This window comes from Oreochromis niloticus, linkage group LG17 (genome assembly GCF_001858045.2).
Source record: "Oreochromis niloticus isolate F11D_XX linkage group LG17, O_niloticus_UMD_NMBU, whole genome shotgun sequence".
NCBI classification, from domain to species: Eukaryota; Metazoa; Chordata; class Actinopteri; order Cichliformes; family Cichlidae; genus Oreochromis; species Oreochromis niloticus.
The window spans coordinates 1,643,876-1,663,614 of NC_031981.2; the positions used below are offsets into that span (position 1 = coordinate 1,643,876).

At 37.6% G+C, this 19,739-nt stretch overlaps 1 protein-coding gene across 2 annotated transcripts in view; it reads right to left on the reverse strand.

Moving 5' to 3' along the window:
* Positions 1-19,739, reverse strand: part of LOC112842638 (receptor-type tyrosine-protein phosphatase C-like) — a 115,716-nt gene that overhangs the window by 30,130 nt on the left and 65,847 nt on the right. The window contains exon 2 of one of the 2 annotated variants that reach the window (XM_025899572.1): positions 8,193-8,228. The exons of the other annotated variant lie outside the window; for it this stretch is intronic. Within the exon in view, the coding sequence (XP_025755357.1) occupies positions 8,193-8,228 (36 nt within the window). The remainder of the gene's footprint in view (positions 1-8,192; positions 8,229-19,739) is intronic. 2 annotated transcript variants of the gene reach the window in all.

The following is a 19,739-nucleotide window of genomic DNA, read 5'->3' on the forward strand; positions in this document are numbered from 1 at the left end:
TTTGCAAATGCTGTGTGGATGCCTTAACGCTGAAGTTGGCTGCTGAAAAAGCTGAAAATTTGCAAAAAGTTATATGGCGGTGCAAAAACTGGAAATTCTGCAGAAAACAGGTGAAGAAGCAGAATTTTTTTGCTGAAAAGTTGTGAAAAGTCAAAAATTCTACTGAAAGGGGTAAAGACGGAGAAATCTTTGCTGAAAAGTAGTGGAAAAAAAATGTTCCCCTGAGCAGGATTCGAAACTGGCCCTTCTGGTCTAGAGGCAGCTATTCATCTCACTGAGCCAGACTCAGTCTGACCAAGAATAGGTGGAGAGACTGCCAATTTTGCTGAAATGAGCAGAAGCTGCTGAGGATTGTGCTGATAAGAGGTGAAAAGGCTGAAAATTTGCAGAAGAGTTTGTTACGGGTTCGAATTGAGGACGAGAGTAAAACAATGATGGTCCAGAAGAGGTCAATCAAACAATTGATTTTAATGAATGCACGCAGCGTGGAGAGGTGTAAACTGCAAACAGTTGTACATCTCTGCCCAAAATACACTCTAGATTGCTTTTATAACATCAGGGTATTGTAACGCCCCTTCTTGCGTTTACAAGCACATAATTGCATGTACAGAACATTCATGTATTTAAGAATTAAATGCAAACACAGAGGTTCCTCCTTGTGGCATACTCTTCTAAATATGGTGATGATCTAAGGCCTTTGAGGTCACCATGGACTGGACATCCTTCCGTCACCTGTAACTAAGCAAACTCAAATGCCACAAGAAGCTGAATCATTCAGGCCTTTGCTCACTACTATTTTACTGTAACAATATACTCAGCATATGAGTTATGATATATATATATTACTCAATCATTTTAAAGTAGTTATAACTGCACCTGTAATAACATGTTAATATTTGATTATGATAACCCCTATAATATAATTATAACATAATGCCAGCAGCTTCAATAAACACTTTGATGAAATGATAATTACTGCAATGATAAGATGATGGTTATGTAAATAATCCTGTAATTCCACAATTCCCCTTTTGACGTCTTCCAAAGACGTCACTACACCATTCCCAGGTCCACTACTTCGCTCTGACCCTCTCTTGCCGCCCCTGACTCAGCAATCAGACAATAACCTCCTGTCCTCTAGGTGGTCTAGTACTAAACACCAGCCCCCACTTGAAAACACTTCATGCTTAGGTAATCTCCGCTCCTTCTGGGTCTCTCTCTAGTGAAATCTTCTCCTGTAAGGGATAGAAAACAAACAGCCTCTCTCTGCTACACCTTACTAACCTACTGTGTTCATCTAAGGTTCCTGTCATATTCAAGTTAGTTCACAATATCATATCAGGCAAAATCACAAACCCTACTGCCACGTCTGCTTTGTTAAGCTCTTCAGTTAGACCTGTACCAGTTTGCCATCTGTGTGTACATGCCTCTACACTTCTAATTCTAAATGCACATGTGTATGTATGTCCACTTGTATGTCAATCTACATCTATGAGTCAATGATTTGTCAGATATAAGGCGTTAATGTGAGAAATGTTCCTGACTATTAACTCCTGATATTGGAGGGACTCTCCTGTTTGCCCAACTCCTAGGTTTGGCCTTTTACACTTTTACTAAAGAAATTTTAACAGAGCCCAAAAGATTTTATTTGCTCCTGTGCTGACAGGATAAGGGAAGTTGTTTTTGTTTTGTTCGAAATTTCCCCTTCTGTGTGTGTGTGTACATAAGTAAGGATATGATAATCAACATAAGATCCCTGGTTTGCAAATGATTTTCTGCCCCGCTGCAGGGCCACATCCTGCATCATTTTGTGGTGAGTCTATGTTGGCTAGTTTAATGCAGATATGTATCAGTTGCTTCATTGCATTGCCCACTCAGAGTTGCGCAGTTTCAAAGTATGTGGAGAGTGTTTTCACAGTTTAAACATAGGTTACTCACATTTCTAGCCTGATTGTTCCCAATAAAAGTGAAATCAAACATTACATTTGATTTTACTTATGTATTATCCTGTTCTGGGCTCTATCCATTATATTAACTTTATTTAATCTCATACTCTTTATGTGTGTGAGCAACGCTTTTAGTCTTATTAAACACAACCCAAGTAAAATACACACCATCCCATGTCAGCCTAACTCTCCGCTAAAAAGCACACTTCAAAGTTTTCTATCTGGATTTACGCCTCTTTTGGCCTCAAGCATATACATAACATGCAAAGGTTACTGTTAATGCCCGTTAGACAAGTTTCCATTATCCACAACATTTTGTTTCACCCGGCTCACCCTTACACATTTCCTGTTCACTTATTGCATATTTATCTTAACACCATTTACCTCAGTAGTTGCTAAGCAGAAACAAGCAACCTGTGGTCACCTTTACCCTGTAAATAAACCCTGTCATGTTTGTGTCTGTAAGCATGTTTTGCATTCATTCATTACACTCCCCGCCATTCCTGCAAGTTAGGAGCTGTAAAGTTAAAAGCTACATCAAGTCCAGGCCTTTGGCCTGGCCTATATATAAATCATGTGTGTTTGTAAGCGTGCGTGCAATTAACCTGCTATGTTCTCATCTTCCCTCAACATGTATCACCTGGACACTCTCACCAGTGAAGCTTAAAACCTGTTTGGACGGAACATCAACTCTAAACAAGCACAGTTACGCATTGTGTATAAAATTAACTCAACCTGTAAATAGAGACATCACTGTTATGACAAACATAAAATAATACTGTACAACACGTTATTAATACAGTCATCCTAAGGCAGATTATATGATAGCAATAAAAATCTCTAAATCCCCAATCCCAACAGTTCCTGCTTTTAAATCTTTCCTGACTTTCGCTTCAAGTTCTGCTGTCTTAATACAATAATTAGGTCCTCCTAATCCCATTAAATCTGCCATATTGATTCCTTCATGTGTAAATGTCAGGTTTCGAGCATCTAAACTTTACTCAGTCTCTGTTGTGCTAATGATGTCATAGTGAACGCCTGCAAGTTCACATAAGCCACCACACTATGTTAGTTAGAACTTTAGTGAGTGTTCTCTCCCTACATGTACTGTTTCCTATATTATTTGGCCACCCCTGCTGCATGCTGTGCACATTTAGGGTGCCTTGCTTCTGTTGGACTCAACCTCATACTAACCTACATAAGTACCTGTCTTAAGAGAGACCTCTGCACAGCTCAGACGCCAGTTGCAAGAGCTCTCTAACATTAGAAGCATCAGCTGTGACTTATATAGTGTTATTTCGGTACTTTATACTTCACACATTTTCAACGTTGTTTATATGGGGAGTTCCTCTTTTTGTGTCTATATTTATTAATATGCCTTGTGCACTAAAACTTCCTGTTTTTCAGTCTGGCTGAGAGCATCAGGAGAGAAGCTCCAGAGAGGCATCTTCCATGTTAAACACTAAAATATAACAAAAGAGATCTCCTCAACGTGTTGTATATTTTCAATATTTCCTTATTATTTTGTCATAAAATAAATCACCCAAATAACTTAAGCTGTGTGACAGCACCTTGCGTTTACGCCGGGCTGTGAGCTGCCCTGAAGCTACACCCCTTTTACCCCATTTACTTTCTCAATCTTAGTTTAAACTATTCCTGACCTTCTCCTTCTCTCGTCTGATCATCTCAAGTACGTCCTGTACCAAATTTGCTTCCTCTTTTCAAGCCCCACATTTAATTACAAGCTCAAACATATTTGCCCTATATTGCTGTCTCGACGTGTTTCCTGTCCACTTAACAGAGTTATTCTCAGAACTCAGAGCTGAGGTTCCCCTTTTCTAAGTCTGTATGTTCTACTAGAGAGCAAGTCGGTAAACAAGTTTATCATCACAAAGGTTGTTAGGTAAAGGTCACGTAGACATTTGCTTAGTAACCCTAAAACAGCACATTTCATGTAGCTAATCGCATATATTAACAAGTTGAATAAGCAAAATTCTGAAAATTCTGCTGAAAAGAGGTCAATCAGCATAATTTCTGCTGAAAAGAGGTGAATGAGCAAAATTCTGCTGAAAAGAGGTTTTGCTTAAAACAGCTGAAAAAGCTGGGATTTGTGCTGAAAAGTGGTGAAAAAACTGGAAAATTCTGGTGAAAAGGGGTGAAGAATCTTACATTTGTGTTGAAAAGAGTTAAAACAATATAATTATGCACTGAAAAAAATAGTTGCCATAAGCGGGATTTGAACCCGGGCCTCCCGCTCTGAGAACTGCTGCTCATCTCACTGAGCTAAAATACAGCTCACTCCAGGGAGCAAAATCAGTGACCACATTGATAATGTGTTCCATTCATTTCAATGGTCAAAAGTCATAGCACACATTAGCAGAAATAGCAGAATTTTTTTAAAGTCTGAACATAGTATTTCTTCTAAATCATAATATTTGAACCAAACGATAGTATTTCTGCCAAATCACAGTATTTCTGGTAAATCACAGTGTTTGTGCCAAATCACAGTATTTGTACCAAATCATACCACTTGTGACAAATCATAGTGTTAGCTGAATCTGTGCTAAAACACAGTATTATTAGTATTTATACTAAATAATATTTTTTCTTACAAATCATAGCATTTGTGCTGAACCATAGAAAATTCTGCCAAATCATAGTATTTGAGCCAAATCATACAATTTGTGCTGAAACATTGATTTATGTATGATTTATGATTTAGCAGAAACACTGGGACTTGGTAGAAATACTATGATTTACATGAAATACTTTGACTTAGAAGAAATACTATAATCTAGCAAAAAGTACTACAGCATAAATTCAGAAATTCTATCATTGAGCAAAATTACTAGGATTCAGCAGAAATACTATGATTTGGCACAAATACTATGTTTTAGCACAAAAAATATGTTTTGGCTCAAAAACTTTTATTTTGCAGTTATACTATGATTTGGAAGAAAAACTATGCTTTGGAAGAAATACTATGCTTTGGAACAAATACCATGATTTGGCAGAAATACTATGAGCAGTAATAATATAACATAGCAGAAATACTATTATTTGGGTGAATGCTATTGTTTGGCACAAACACTATGATTTAGCACTGTACAGAATGGTGTACATCAGTTTAATGCTGGGTGGTGCTGCAATAGTAGCTATCCTCGGTCAGAAGGAGAGGCTGGCATCCAGGGATTAGATTACCACAGGTGGAGTTTATTGGCAGTCAGATGGATGTTACAGGGAGATATGGCATACAGTAGGAGGATGTGGAGGGGTGATATGGTGTGGTTTCTATGATTGAGAACAGGGTATACATTACAACATGAATACGGATTAAAGATTAAAGAAACTGGTAACAAATTCCTCCACTACAAACCAGTCTGATACCACTTCTTGCAGTGTTCACATTTACTAAGGCACTACCCAAAAGGCGTCACAAGAGGGCACTCCAACACAAGAGATGACCTATGTACACTGATGCACTTAGTAACAGTCAGCCTCCTACTTAGGCCACTACGTAATACAGCAATATTACAGTGTACAAATTCACATAAATATGATTTGGCAGAAATACTCAACTTTGGCACAAATACTATAATTGAGTACAAGTACTCTAAGATAACAGAAATACTATGATTTAGCAGAAATACAATGTTTTTGCAGAAACACTGTAATTTCACTCAAATACTATGAGATAGCAGTAATACTATGATTTGGCAGAAATGCTACGTTTTAGTACAAATACTATGACAAAGCAGAAATACTATGACTTAGAAGTAATACTATCACAAAAGGGATTCCTCAAAATACTATGAAATTGCAGTAATTCTATGATTTGGCAGAAATACGGTACTTCATACAAATACAATGCTTTGGTACAAATACTATATTTTGGTTTGAATACTATGATTTGCAACAAATACTATGATTTGGCACGAGTAGTATGATTTAGTACAAATACTACGAATTGGCAGAAATACTGTGACTTAGTAGTAATACTATAACATAACAGATATACTGTTATGCTGCAGACAGTCTATGTTTCAAACCTAGCCCTCCTGGGCTCAAGGCGGCTACTCATCTCACTGTGCCAAACTGACTCTCACAAGGAAGGAGATGGAGAGACTGACAATTATGGTGAAATGAGCAGAAGCTGCTGAGAATTGTGCTCATAAGAGGTAAAAGGGCTGAAAATTTTGCAGAAAAGAGGTAAATCAGCAGAATTTCTGCAGAAAAGAGGGAAAGAAGCAGAACATTGCGCTGAAAAGAGGTGAATGAGCAGAATTTCTGCTGAAAAGAGGCAGAACAACCTGGTTCTGCTCAAATTCACCAATCAGAGGTACTGCTTCTGTCTGCTTCATCAGGCTGTTTACTTGTATGTATTTCTGCCATGTGGTGTTGACAAGAATCTGAGGTCCATATTAGAAAAGCTGCTAAAATCATGAAACTTTGCAGAATTGTAATAAATTAGCAATATAAATTACAGGTCTGTGATAGTGTATAAATTTGTAGTGAAAAAAAAAACGTGGACCAAGGTGGGATTGAACCCACGACCTTTGAGCTGCAGAGCCGTGTCATTACTGATTGCGCCACCTGGAAAGGGTGCGGCGGTCCGAAAGACAGATACTTGGGCAGTCAGAAAATAGATCGCGGTGAGAGGCGAAAAACGCCGTTTTTTGGAGTTACAAAACGTCGTGTTACTCAAAAACTAGGAGGGCTAGCAGCATAATTCTTGTACTGGGTGAATCAGCGGACTTTGGTGTATTTTGACTGCGATTTCATAGCTCGTTCTACCTCCGTCGCGGAGATATGACGAGAGAAGAAACGGCTTCATTTCCAGAGTTTGAAGACTGAGAGAAGGACAGATTTCCACCCCTCAAACAAACGTAATTCATTGCTCAACGGTAAAATAATTGTAAAAACTGCTTCCACTGTGAGTGTCAGCAGTGTCTGAAGATATATTGGCACAAGCCTCATGTCCTAACTTTGCTTTGTTAAAGAGATATGGCGATTTTAAAATGCCTCCCGTTACAGAATTTCAGCTCTGAATTTCAAAACCTCCCCATAGACTTTGAATGGGGAGTATTGAGACCTTATGTCACTCCGAGGCAAATTGCGAAAAAACGGTAAATCTCACAATAAAGATAGTGACATTGTCTGAAAGCCAGCAAAAATACCTACGTTTTGATGTATAATTTGTGGGGGTTGAGTGCAAATTGAGCCAGTAGCAAGAAGTTGTTTAGACATGAAGAGAAAATTCAGAACGGACCAGCCCTCACTCTGACTTAATTGCATAGCAACCATAGCAACGCATGTATTTTCTGAAAAATCACAATGTTGCAACTGAAAACTTAAAGAGGTATAAGATTAAAACGGCAGAAGATCTGAAAAAGCTGAATCAGACAGGAATAGCCCAATAATCTGAGAACATTTTAAAGTTTGAATGGAGTTTCTAGGTGAAAGTATGACAAAGTAGTTGAGTTTCAAAGACAAGCAAGTTTTAGCAGAATTGTGGAAGTTTTCCATTCATTTCAATGGGACAAATTAAAGGAAAAAAGTGTAATATTTTAAAAAGTATAACAGTAATAAACACCAAAAGATATAGCCGGCATTAGCAGAAAGAGCAGAACAGTTTAGAGTTTGAACGGAGAAAATCGGCTGAAAACTGTGGGAGTAGATCCACGGCGAAAAACGTACGGAAGCGACAGGAATAATAAAGAATAAAGAGAAACAGGAACTCAATAGTGTGGAAGCCCTTGAGGGCATCCACACAACTAGAAAAATTTGCATTTCCTGCGAAAATGCTGTGTGGATGCCTTAACGCTGAAGTTGCCTGCTGAAAATGACTGAAAAAGATGAAAAGCTGCAAAAATTGTATGGCGGTAAAGAAACTGAAAAATTATGCTGAAAACAAGTGAAAAAACAGAAACTTTTGCTGAAAAGAGGTGAAAAGGCAAAGATTCTGCTTCAAAGGGGTACAGAAGTTCAAATTTCTACTGAAAAGAGGTGAAATGGTTTCCTCTGAAATGAGCAGAAGATACTGAGATTTGTATTGATAAGAGGTGAAAGGCTGAAAATTCTGCTTAAAATAGGTGAATCAGCAGAATTTCTACTGAAAAGAGGTAAAGAAGTAGAACGTTGCACTGAAAACAGGTGAATCAGCAGAATGTCTGCTAAAAAAGAGATTTCTGTTGAAAACACCTGAAAAAGCTGGGATTTGTGCTGAAAAGGGGTGAAAACACTCACAATTCTGCTGAAACGGGGTGAAGAAGAGGTGTTGGGCTGTTGAGAAGAGTTAAACAAGTTCATCATCATCATCATCAACTTTATTTATAAAGCACTTTAAAACAACCACAGCTGACACAAAGTGCTGTACATTAGAACTGTAAAATAAAATTACATTAGATATAAGTAAAAACCAAATAAAAGAAGAGTGAAATCATTAATTAAATAACTACTTCAATTAAAAGAGAAACTAAGTCCCACTGAGGTTAAAAGCCAAGGAATAAAAGTGGGTTTTAAGACGTGATTTAAAAGTGGACAGTGAAGGGGCCTCTCTAATGTGCATGGGCAAATTATTCCATAATTTTGGAGCCACAATAGAGAAGGCCCTGTCCCCTCTGAGCTTCCTCCTGGATCTCGGTACCTCCAGGAGCAGCTGGTCAGCTGACCTTAGAGACCGACAGGGTGTGTGGAGATGAAGAAGCTCAGAGAGGTAAGGCGGGGCAAGACTGTGAAGGCATTTAAAAAACGTTGAACTGATATGTTTGAGTACAAATACTATGATTTGGCAATAATACTGCGTTTTAGCACAACTCCTGAGATTTGATTGAAATACTATGATTTAGAAGAAATGTTATGACTTTGTACAAATACAATGTTTTGGCACAAATACTATGATTTGGCACAAATACTATTATTTACCAGAAGTACAAGGTTTCTGCAAAAATACTATGATTTTGCAGAAATACTATGTATTAGTAGTAATACTATAACATCACAGATATATGATGATTTTGCAGACATTCTGGTTTTACACAAATACTATAATGTGGCAGTATACTATGTTTTAGCACAAATACTATGATTTGCTATAAATACTATGATTTGGCACATATACTATATTCAGCAGATATACTATAACAAAACAGAAAGTCTATGACTTAGTAGTAATGCTATAACATAATAGATATACTATGATTTTGCAGACAGTCTATTTTTTTCCACAACTAGCACAATATGGCAGAAATACTATGATTTGGCACAAGTACTATGATTTAGTACAAATACCATGATTTGGCAATAATACTGGGTTTTAGCACAACTACTGAGATTTGGGTGAAATACAATGATTTAGAAGAAATACTATGACTTCGTACAAATACAATGTTTTGGTTCGAATAATATGATTTGCAAAAAATTCTACAATTTCGCTCAAATACTATGAAATTGCAGTAATACTATGATTTTGAAGGAATACTATGATGTGGTAGAAATACTATGCCTTAGTAGTAATACTATAACGTAACAGTTATACTGATTTTGCAGACACAGTATGTTTTGGCACAAATACTACGATTTTGCTCAAATACTATGAAACTGCAGTAATACTATCATGTTGAAGGAATACTATGATTTGGTAGAAATACTATGCCTTAGTAGTAATACTATAATATAACAGATATACTGTGATTTTGCAGACATAGTATGTTTTTGCACAAATACTACGACTTTGCTCAAATACTATGAAATTGCAGTAATACTATGATTTTGAAGGAATACTATGATGTGGTAGAAATACTATGCCTTAGTAGTAATACTATAACATAACAGTTATACTGATTTTCCAGACACAGTATGTTTTGGCACAAATACTACGATTTTGCTCAAATACTATGAAACTGCAGTAATACTATCATGTTGAAGCAATACTATGATTTGGTAGAAATACTATGCCTTAGTAGTAATACTATAATATAACAGATATACTGTGATTTTGCAGACATAGTATGTTTTTGCACAAATACTACGACTTTGCTCAGATACTATGAAATTGCAGTAATACTATGATTTTGAAGGAATACTATGATGTGGTAGAAATACTATGCCTTAGTAGTAATACTATAACATAACAGTCATACTGATTTTGCAGACACAGTATGTTTTTGCACAAATACTATGATTTTGCTCAAATACTATGAAACTACAGTAACACTATCATGTTGAAGGAATACTATGATTTGGCAGAAATACTATGCCTTAGTAGTAATACTATAATATAACAGATATACTGTGATTTTGCAGACATAGTATGTTTTTGCACAAATACTACAATTTTGGTCAAATACTATGAAATTGCAGTAATACTATGATTTTGAAGGAATACTATGATGTGGTAGAAATACTATGCCTTAGTAGTAATACTATAACATAACAGATATACTGTGATTCTGCAGACATAGTATGTTTTTGCACAAATACTGCGACTTCTGCCATGGAGCATTAACAAGAATCTGAGGTCCATATTAGAAAAGCTCAGAAAATCATAAAACTTTGCAGAATTGTAATGAATTAGCAATATTAATTTTCAGGTCTGTGTATAAATTTGTAGTGAAAAAAAAAAAAGTTGAACAAAGTGGGATTTAACCCACGACCTTTGACCTGCAGACCCGCGTCATTACCAATTACGCCACCTGGAACGGGGGCTGGCGGCTGGAAAAAAAGATTGATGAGCAGTCAGAAATAGATGGCGGTGAGAGGCTTAAATCGCCGTTTTTTGTAGTTACAAAACGTCGTGTAACTCAAAAACTAGGTGGGATAGAAGCACAAGTCGTCTACTGGGCGAATCAGCCGACTTTGGTGAACTTTGACTGCGATTTTCATTGCTCTTTGTACCTCCGTCGCGGAGATATGACGAGAGAAGAAATTTTCATTTTCAGAGTTTGAAAACTGAGAGGAGGACAGATTTCCAACCTTCAAACAGACATAATTTATGGCTCAACAGTAAGATGACAGTAAAAACTGCTCACACCGTGAGTGTCAGCAGTGCCCAAAGATAAATTGGCAGCATGCAGATGAATCTTACAAAGAAGCTCTGAGTGAGATGTTGAGCTTGTATTTCTACCCCAAGCTGGTAGGGGGTGCCCTTTATTAAACACTTGCTTGTGCTACAATGTGCTTCAAGGGTCAATAAAAGCATAACAGAACTCACTTATGGTACTGCATTCTTCCTATAAAACAATAACTGTCAGTGACTTTGTACCGTAGTATAAACACAGCATTCAAGACAACAGTTAAAAGTAACGTAACCATAAACAATGAAACAAGAACATCTAAACAGCAGCACATGTCCCAAGGCATGATGGGAGAGAACTAGCTGTTCCACCAACACGCCACATTATTTACGAATTATGATTTGGCAGAAACACTGGGACTTGGTATAAGTAGTATGATTTACATGAAATACTTTGACTTAGCAGAAATTCTATAATCTAGCAAAAACCACTTCAGCATAGCAGAAATTCTATGATTGAGCAGAATTACTAGGATTTAGCACAAACACTATGATTTGGCTCAAAAACCTTTATTTTGCAGTTATATTGTGATTTGGCAGAAATACTGTGCTTTGGAACAAATACCAAGATTTGGCATATATACTATGAGCAGTAATAATATAACATAGCAGAAATACTGTTATTTTGTGGAAATACTATGCTTTGGCACAAATACCATGATTTGGCCAAAATACTATGATTTAGCAGAAATACTATGATTGAGCAGAAGTACTAAGATGTAGTAGAAGTACTTTGATTCAACAGAAATACTATTATGGAGGAGTAATACTTTAACATGGGAGAAATATTGATACAGACACACAAACATACACATACACAGAGCCTAAAGGGAACAGTGGCTGTTAAGAGTCTGGGCTTGGTATATCTAGGTCAGTTAAATTGGCTGCACCTGCTGTAATCAGCCCTTACACACACAGACACAGAGAGAGGTATAAGTTTTCTGCAGTGTATTTCTCACATTCAGGATTCCCCTCGAACAAATGGCCATAATTTCCTAACCGTAGGGGCTAGAACACTCATTCTGACACCGTTTTGTTCAGAAGAGATGGGGGAATCTGCAGGTCTTCATAAATCAGAGATAAAATATAAATTATTAAAGATATATGACTTGCAATACACTGTAACTGAGCAGAGGCAAAGCAAAACTGCCTTGACTTGCCCTCAAACAATGTTTTGTAACTCTAAATCTATATGGAGCATCAAAATCATTCTTTCACCGTAAGAGACAGCAGGCTTTGGTGAACAGTCATGGGAATTTTCAGGTCTCTGTGGAAATCCATCAAAAAGATATGATGAGAGAAAAAAGTGCCTCATTTCCAGAGTTTGAAATCTGAAGAAATCTGAGCGAGGGACAAATTTCCTATCCTCAAACAAGTGTAATTCATGGCCAAACGGTAATAGGTGAGGAAAAAATTATTGAACTGTGAGCATCAGGGATGTCTGAAGATATATTGGCACAAGCCTCATGTCTCAACTCTGTTTTGTTAAGGAGATATGACGATTTGAAAATGCCTCTCATTAGAGAAATCCAGCGGTGATTTTGAACAAACTCTCCATTGACTTTGTATGGAGACTTTTCCGACCTTGTGTTGGTCTGAGGAGATTTGCCAAAATTCTATAAATCCCACAACAATGATAGTGACATTTTCGGAAAGCCAGCAAAAATACCTACGTATTGATGTATAATTTGTGGGAGTTGAGTGGAAATTGAGCGAGTAGCAAGAAGTTGTTCAGATATGAAGAGAAAATTCAGAATGGACGAGTGTACACTCTGAGTTAATTGCATAGCAACCATAACAACGCATGTATTTTCTGAAAAATCACAATTTTGCAACTCAAAACTTAAAAAGGTATAAGATTAAAATGGTAGAAGATCTGAAAAAGCTGAATCAGACAGGAATAGCCCAACAATCTGAGAACATTTTAAAGTTTGAATGGAGTTTCTAGGTGAAAGTATAAAGAAGTAGTGAAGTTTCAAATACAAGCAAGTTTTAGCAGAATTTCTGAAGATTTCCATTCATTTCAATGGGACAAATTAAAGGAAAAAAGTGTAATATTTTAAAAAGTATAATAGTAATAAACACCAAAAGATATAGCGCACATTAGCAGAAAGAGCAGAACAGTTTAGAGTTTGAACTGAGAAAATCGGCTGAAAACTGAGGAAGTAGATCCACGGCAAAAAACGTACGGAAGCAACTTGAAGAATAACTAGAAAAATTTGCATTTCCTGCGAAAATGCTGTGTGGATGCCTTATTGCTGAAGCTGTCTGCTCAAAACTGAAAAGATGAAAAGTTGCAAAAAGTTGTATGGTGGTGAAAAAAAACAAAAACGCCCTGAGCAGGAATCGAACCTATCCCTCCTGGTCTCAAGGAAGCTACTCATCTCACTGAGCTAAACTCACTCTCTCAAATAAGAGGAGGAGAGACCGACAATTCTGCTAAAATGAGCAGAAGCTGCTGAGAATTGTGCTGAGAAGAGGTGAAAAGGCTGAAAATTTTGCAGAAAAGAGGTAAATCAGCAGAATTTCTGCAGAAAAGAGGCAGAACAAAAGAACAAAAGAGAAAACTGAAAACAGGTTTTGCCATGAACGGGATTTGAACCTGGCCCTCCTGGTCTCAAGGCAGCTGCTCATCTCACTGAACCAAACTCTTTCTCTCAAAAACAAGAGATGGAGAATCTGACAATTTTGCTAAATGAGCAGAAGCTGCTGAGAATTGTGCTGAGAAGAAGTGAAAAGGCTGAAAATGTTGCAGAAAAGAGGTGAATCAGCAGAATTTCTGCAGAAAAGAGGTAAAGAAGCAATAAGTTGCGCTGAAAAGAGATGAATCAGCAGAATTTCTGCTCAAAGGCGGCTATTCATTTCCCTGAGCCAAAGTCATTCTTACAAAGAAGAGGTGGAGAGACGGACAATTCTGCTGAAATGAGCAGAAGCTGCTGACAATTGTGCTGATAAGAGGTGAAAAGGCTGAAAATTTTGCAGAAAAGAGGTGAATCAGCAGAATTTCTGCAGAAAAGAGGCAAAGAAGCAGAAACTTGCGCTGAAAAGAGATGAATCAGCAGAGTTTCTGCTCAAAAGAGTTGTCTTTTTCTGAATACAGCCAAAAAAGCTGGAATTTGTGCTGAAAAGGGGTGAAAAAAATGAAAATTTTGCTGAAAAGGGGTGAAGAAGCTGAAGAAGCTACAGTATACTAAACCAAAGTATTTGTGCCAAAACACAGTGTTTCTGCCATATTGTGGTACTACTACATTACAACATGAATATGGATTAAAGATGAAAGAAACTGGCAACAAATTCCTCCACTACAAACCAGTCTGATACCACTTCTTTGCAGTGTTCACGTTTACTAAGGCACTACCCAAAAGGCGCCACAAGAGGGCACTCCAACACAAGAGATGAGGTGAATGAGCAGAATTTCTGCTGAAAAGAGGCAGAAGGTTCTGTATGTAGAAAAAGAAACACTGTTGAACCATGTGTGAAATAAATAAAGAAATGAAATGAAAGAACAACCTGGTTCTGCTCAAATTCACCAATCAGAGGTACTGCCTCAGTCTGCTTCATCAGGCTGTGTACTTGTTTCTGCCATGAAGCGTTAACAAGAATCTGAGGTCCATATTAGAAAAGCTGCTAAAATCATAAAACTTTGCAGAATTGTAATAAATTAGCAATATAAATTACAGGTCTGTGATAGTGTATAAATTTGTAGTGAAAAAAAAAAACGTGGACCAAGGTGGGATTGAACCCACGACCTTTGAGCTGCAGAGCCGTGTCATTACTGACTGCGCCACCTGGAAAGGGGGCGGCGGTCTGAAAGACAGATACTTGGGCAGTCAGAAAATAGATCGCGGTGAGAGGCGAAAAACGCCGTTTTTTGGAGTTACAAAACGTCGTGTAACTCAAAAACTAGTAGGGCTAGCAGCATAATTCTTGTACTGGGTGAATCAGCGGACTTTGGTGTATTTTGACTGCGATTTTCATAGCTCGTTCTACCTCCGTCGCGGAGATATGACGAGAGAAGAAACGGCTTCATTTCCAGAGTTTGAAGACTGAGAGAAGGACAAATTTCCACCCCTCAAACAAACGTAATTCATTGCTCAACGGTAAGATAACTGTAAAAACTGCTTCCACTGTGAGTGTCAGCAGTGTCTGAAGATATATTGGCACAAGCCTCATGTCCTAACTTTGCTTTGTTAAAGAGATATGGCGATTTGAAAATGCCTCCCGTTACAGAATTTCAGCTCTGAATTTCAAAACCTCCCCATAGACTTTGAATGGGGAGTTGTCAGACCTTGTGTCACTCCGAGGCAAATTGCGAAAAAACGGTAAATCTCACAATAAAGATAGTGACATTTTCTGAAAGCCAGCAAAAATACCTACGTTTTGATGTATAATTTGTGGGGGTTGAGTGGAAATTGAGTAAGTAGCAAGAAGTTGTTTAGACATGAAGAGAAAATTCAGAACGGACCAGCACTCACTCTGACTTAATTGCATAGCAACCATAGCAACGCATGTATTTTCTGAAAAATCACAATTTTGAAACTGAAAACTTAAAGAGAGATAAGATTAAAACGGTAGAAGATCTGAAAAAGCTGAATCAGACAGGAATAGCCCAATAATCTGAGAACATTTTAAAGTTTGAATGGAGTTTCTAGGTGAAAGTATGACAAAGTAGTTAAGTTTCAAAGACAAGCAAGTTTTAGCAGAATTGTGGAAGTTTTCCATTCATTTCAATGGGACAAATTAAAGGAAAAAAGTGTAATATTTTAAAAAGTATAATATTTATAAACACCAAAAGTCATAGCAGGAAAGAGCAGAAAGAGCAGAACAGTATAGAGTTTGAACTGAGAAAATCGGCTGAAAACTGAAAGAGTAGTTAAGTGCCGAAAAATGGGGGAGCAACCAGAATAAAGTAAAGACTAGAAAAATTTGCATTTCCTGCGAAAATGCTGTGTGGATGCCTTAACGCTGAAGCTGTCTGCTGAAAAGCTGAAAAAGATGAAAAGTTGCAAAAAGTTGCATGGTGGTGAAAAAAAAACATGTCACCCTGAGCAGGATTCGAACCTGGCCCTGCTGGTCTCAAGGCAGCTGCTCATCTCACTGAGCTAAACTCACTCTCTCAAAAAAGAAGAGGAGAGACGGACAATTCTGCTCAAATGAGCAGAAGCTGCTGAGAATTGTGCTGAGAAGAGGTGAAAAGGCTGAAAATTTTGCAGAAAAGAGGTAAATCAGCAGAATTTCTGCTGAAAAGAGGCAGAACAAAAGAGAAAATTGAAAACAGGTTTTGCCATGACCGGGATTTGAACCTGGCCCTTCTGGTCTCAAGGGAGCCGCTCATCTCACTGAACCAAACTCATTCTCACAAAAACATGAGATGGAGCAACTGACAATTTTGCTAAATGAGCAGAAGCTGCTGAGAACTGTGCTGAGAAGAAGTGAAAAGGCTGAACATTTTGCAGAAAAGAGGTGAATCAGCAGAATTTCTGCTCAAAAGAGTTTTTTTTCTGAAAACAGCTGAGATTTGTGCTGATAAGAGGTGAAAAGGCTGAAAATTTTGCAGAAAAGAGATGAATCAGCAGAGTTTCTGCTGAAAAGAGTTTTGTTTTTCTGAAAACAGCCAAAAAGCTGGAATTTGTGCTGAAAAGGGGTGAAAAAAATGAAAATTTTTCTGAAAAGGGGTGAAGTAGCTAAAGTATACCAAATCAAAGTATTTGTGCCAAAACATAGTGTTTCTGCCATATTGTGGTACTACTACATTACAACATGAATACGGATTAAAGATGAAAGAAACTGGCAACAAATTCCTCCACTACAAACCAGTCTGATACCACTTCTTTGCAGTGTTCACGTTTACTAAGGCACTACCCAAAAGGCGCCACAAGAGGGCACTCCAACACAAGAGATGAGGTGAATGAGCAGAATTTCTGCTGAAAAGAGGCAGAAGGTTCTGTATGTAGAAAAAAAACACTGTTGAACCATGTGTGAAATAAATAAAGAAATGAAATGAAAGAACAACCTGGTTCTGTTCATTTCCACCAATCAGAGGTACTGCAAAAAGTTGTATGGTGGTGAAAACAAAATATTGCCCTGAGCAGGATTCGAACCTGGCCCTTCTGGTCTCAAGGCAGCTGCTCATCTCACTGAACCAAACTCATTCTCGCACAAACAAGAGATGGAGAAAGGGACAATTTTGCTAAATGAGCAGAAGCTGCTGAGAATTGTGCTGAGAAGAAGTGAAAAGGCAGAAAATTTTGCAGAAAAGAGGTGAATCAGCAGAATTTCTGCAGAAAAGAGGTAAAGAAGCAATAAGTTGCGCTGAAAAGAGATGAATCAGCAGAATTTCTGCTTAAAAGAGTTTTTCCTGAAAACAGCTGAGATTTGTGCTAATAAGAGGTGAAAAGGCTGAAAATTTTGCAGAAGAGGTGAACAAGCAGAATTTGGGCTGAAAAGAGGTGAAAATTCTGCTGAAAACAGTTCAGTCAGCAGAAGTTCTGCTGAAAAGTTTTCTGCAGAACTCTTTCAGAATTGTGCTGAAAAGATCTTTTTGCTGAAAATAGCTGAAAAAGCTGGGAAACTGAAAATTTTGCTGAAAAGGGGTGAAAAAGCTGAAATTGAGTTAAAAAAGTTTCTCTGCGTAAAACAGGTTTCTGCTTAAAACAGCTAATAAGTTGAGATTTGTGCTGAAAACAGGTGTTCAAATCCCACGACCAGGATTTAAACCTGGCCCTTCTGGTCTCAAGGAAGCTACTCATCTCACTGAACTAAACTTGTTCCGACAAACACAAGAGATGGAGAAACTGACAATTTTGCTAAATGAGCAGAAGCTGCTGAGTTTTGTGCTGAGAAGAAGTGAAAAGCTGAAAATTTGCAGAAAAGAGGTGATTCAGCAGAATTTCTGCAGAAAATAGGTAAAGAAGCAATAAGTTGCGCTGAAAAGAGATGAATCAGCAGAATTTCTGCTCAAAGGTGGCTATTCATTTCCCTGAGCCAAAGTCACTCTTACAAAGAAGAGGTGGAGAGACGGACAATTCTGCTGAAATGAGCAGAAGCTGATAAGAGGTGAAAAGGCTGAAAATTTTGCAGAAAAGAGGTGAATCAGCAGAATTTCTGCAGAAAAGAGGTAAAGAAGGAGAAACTTGCGCTGAAAAGAGATGAATCAGCAGAGTTTCTGCTGAAAAGAGTTGTCTTTTTCTGAATACAGCCAAAACAGCTGGAATTTGGGGTGGAAAAAATGAAAATTTTGCTGAAAAGGGGTGAAGAAGCTGAAGAAGCTAAAGTATACTAAATCAAAGTATTTGTGCCAAAACATAGTATTTCTGCCATATTTTGGTATTTGTGCCACAAAAGTTACTACATTACAACATGAATACGGATTAAAGATGAGAGAAACTGGTAACAAATTCCTCCACTACAAACCAGTCTGATACCACTTCTATGCAGTGTTCACGTTTACTAAGGCACTACCCAAAAGGCGCCACAAGAGGGCACTCCAACACAAGAGATGACCTATGTACACTGATGCACTTAGTAACAGTCAGCCTCCTACTTAGCCACTACGTAATACAGCGATATTACAGTGTACCAATTCACATAAATTTGCAGGGGAACAAACAAAGCAGGAACAAGCCAAAACAGGATTCGATCCTGGCCCTCCTGGTCGCAAGGCGGCTATTCATTTCCCTGAGCCAAAGTCATTCTTACAAAGATGAGGTGGAGAGACGGACAATTCTGCTGAAATGAGCAGAAGCTGCTGAGAATTGTGCTGATAAGAGATGAAAAGGCTGAAAATTTTGTAGAAAAGAGGTGAATCAGCAGAATTTCTGCAGAAAAGAGGTAAAGAAGCAGAAACTTGCGCTGAAAAGAGATGAATCAGCAGAGTTTCTGCTGAAAAGAGTTTTTGTTTTCTGAAAACAGCCAAAAAAGCTGGAATTTGTGCTGAAAAGGGGTGAAAACAAATGAAAATTTTGCTGAAAAGGGGTGAAGAAGCTAAAGTATACCAAATCAAAGTATTTGTGCCAAAACATAGTGTTTCTGCCATATTGTGGTATTTGTGCCACAAAAGTTACTACATTACAACATGAATACGGATTAAAGATGAAAGAAACTGGCAACAAATTCCTCCACTACAAACCAGTCTGATACCACTTCTATGCAGTGTTCACATTTACTAAGGCACTACCCAAAAGGCGTCACAAGAGGGCACTCCAACACAAGAGATGACCTATGTACACTGATGCACTTAGTAACAGTCAGCCTCCTACTTAGCCACTACGTAATACAGCGATATTACAGTGTACAAATTCACATAAATATGATTTGGCAGAAATACTAAACTTTGGCACAAATACTATAATTGAGTACAAGTACTCTAAGATAACAGAAATACTATGATTTAGCAGAAATACAATGTTTTTGCAGAAACACTGTAATTTCACTCAAATACTATGAGATAGCAGTAATACTATGATTTGGCAGAAATGCTACGTTTTAGTACAAATACTATGACAAAGCAGAAATACTATGACTTAGAAGTAATACTATCACAAAAGGGATTCCTCAAAATACTATGAAATTGCAGTAATTCTATGATTTGGCAGAAATACGGTACTTCATACAAATACAATGCTTTGGTACAAATACTATATTTTGGTTTGAATACTATGATTTGCAACAAATACTATGATTTGGCACGAGTAGTATGATTTAGTACAAATACTACGAAT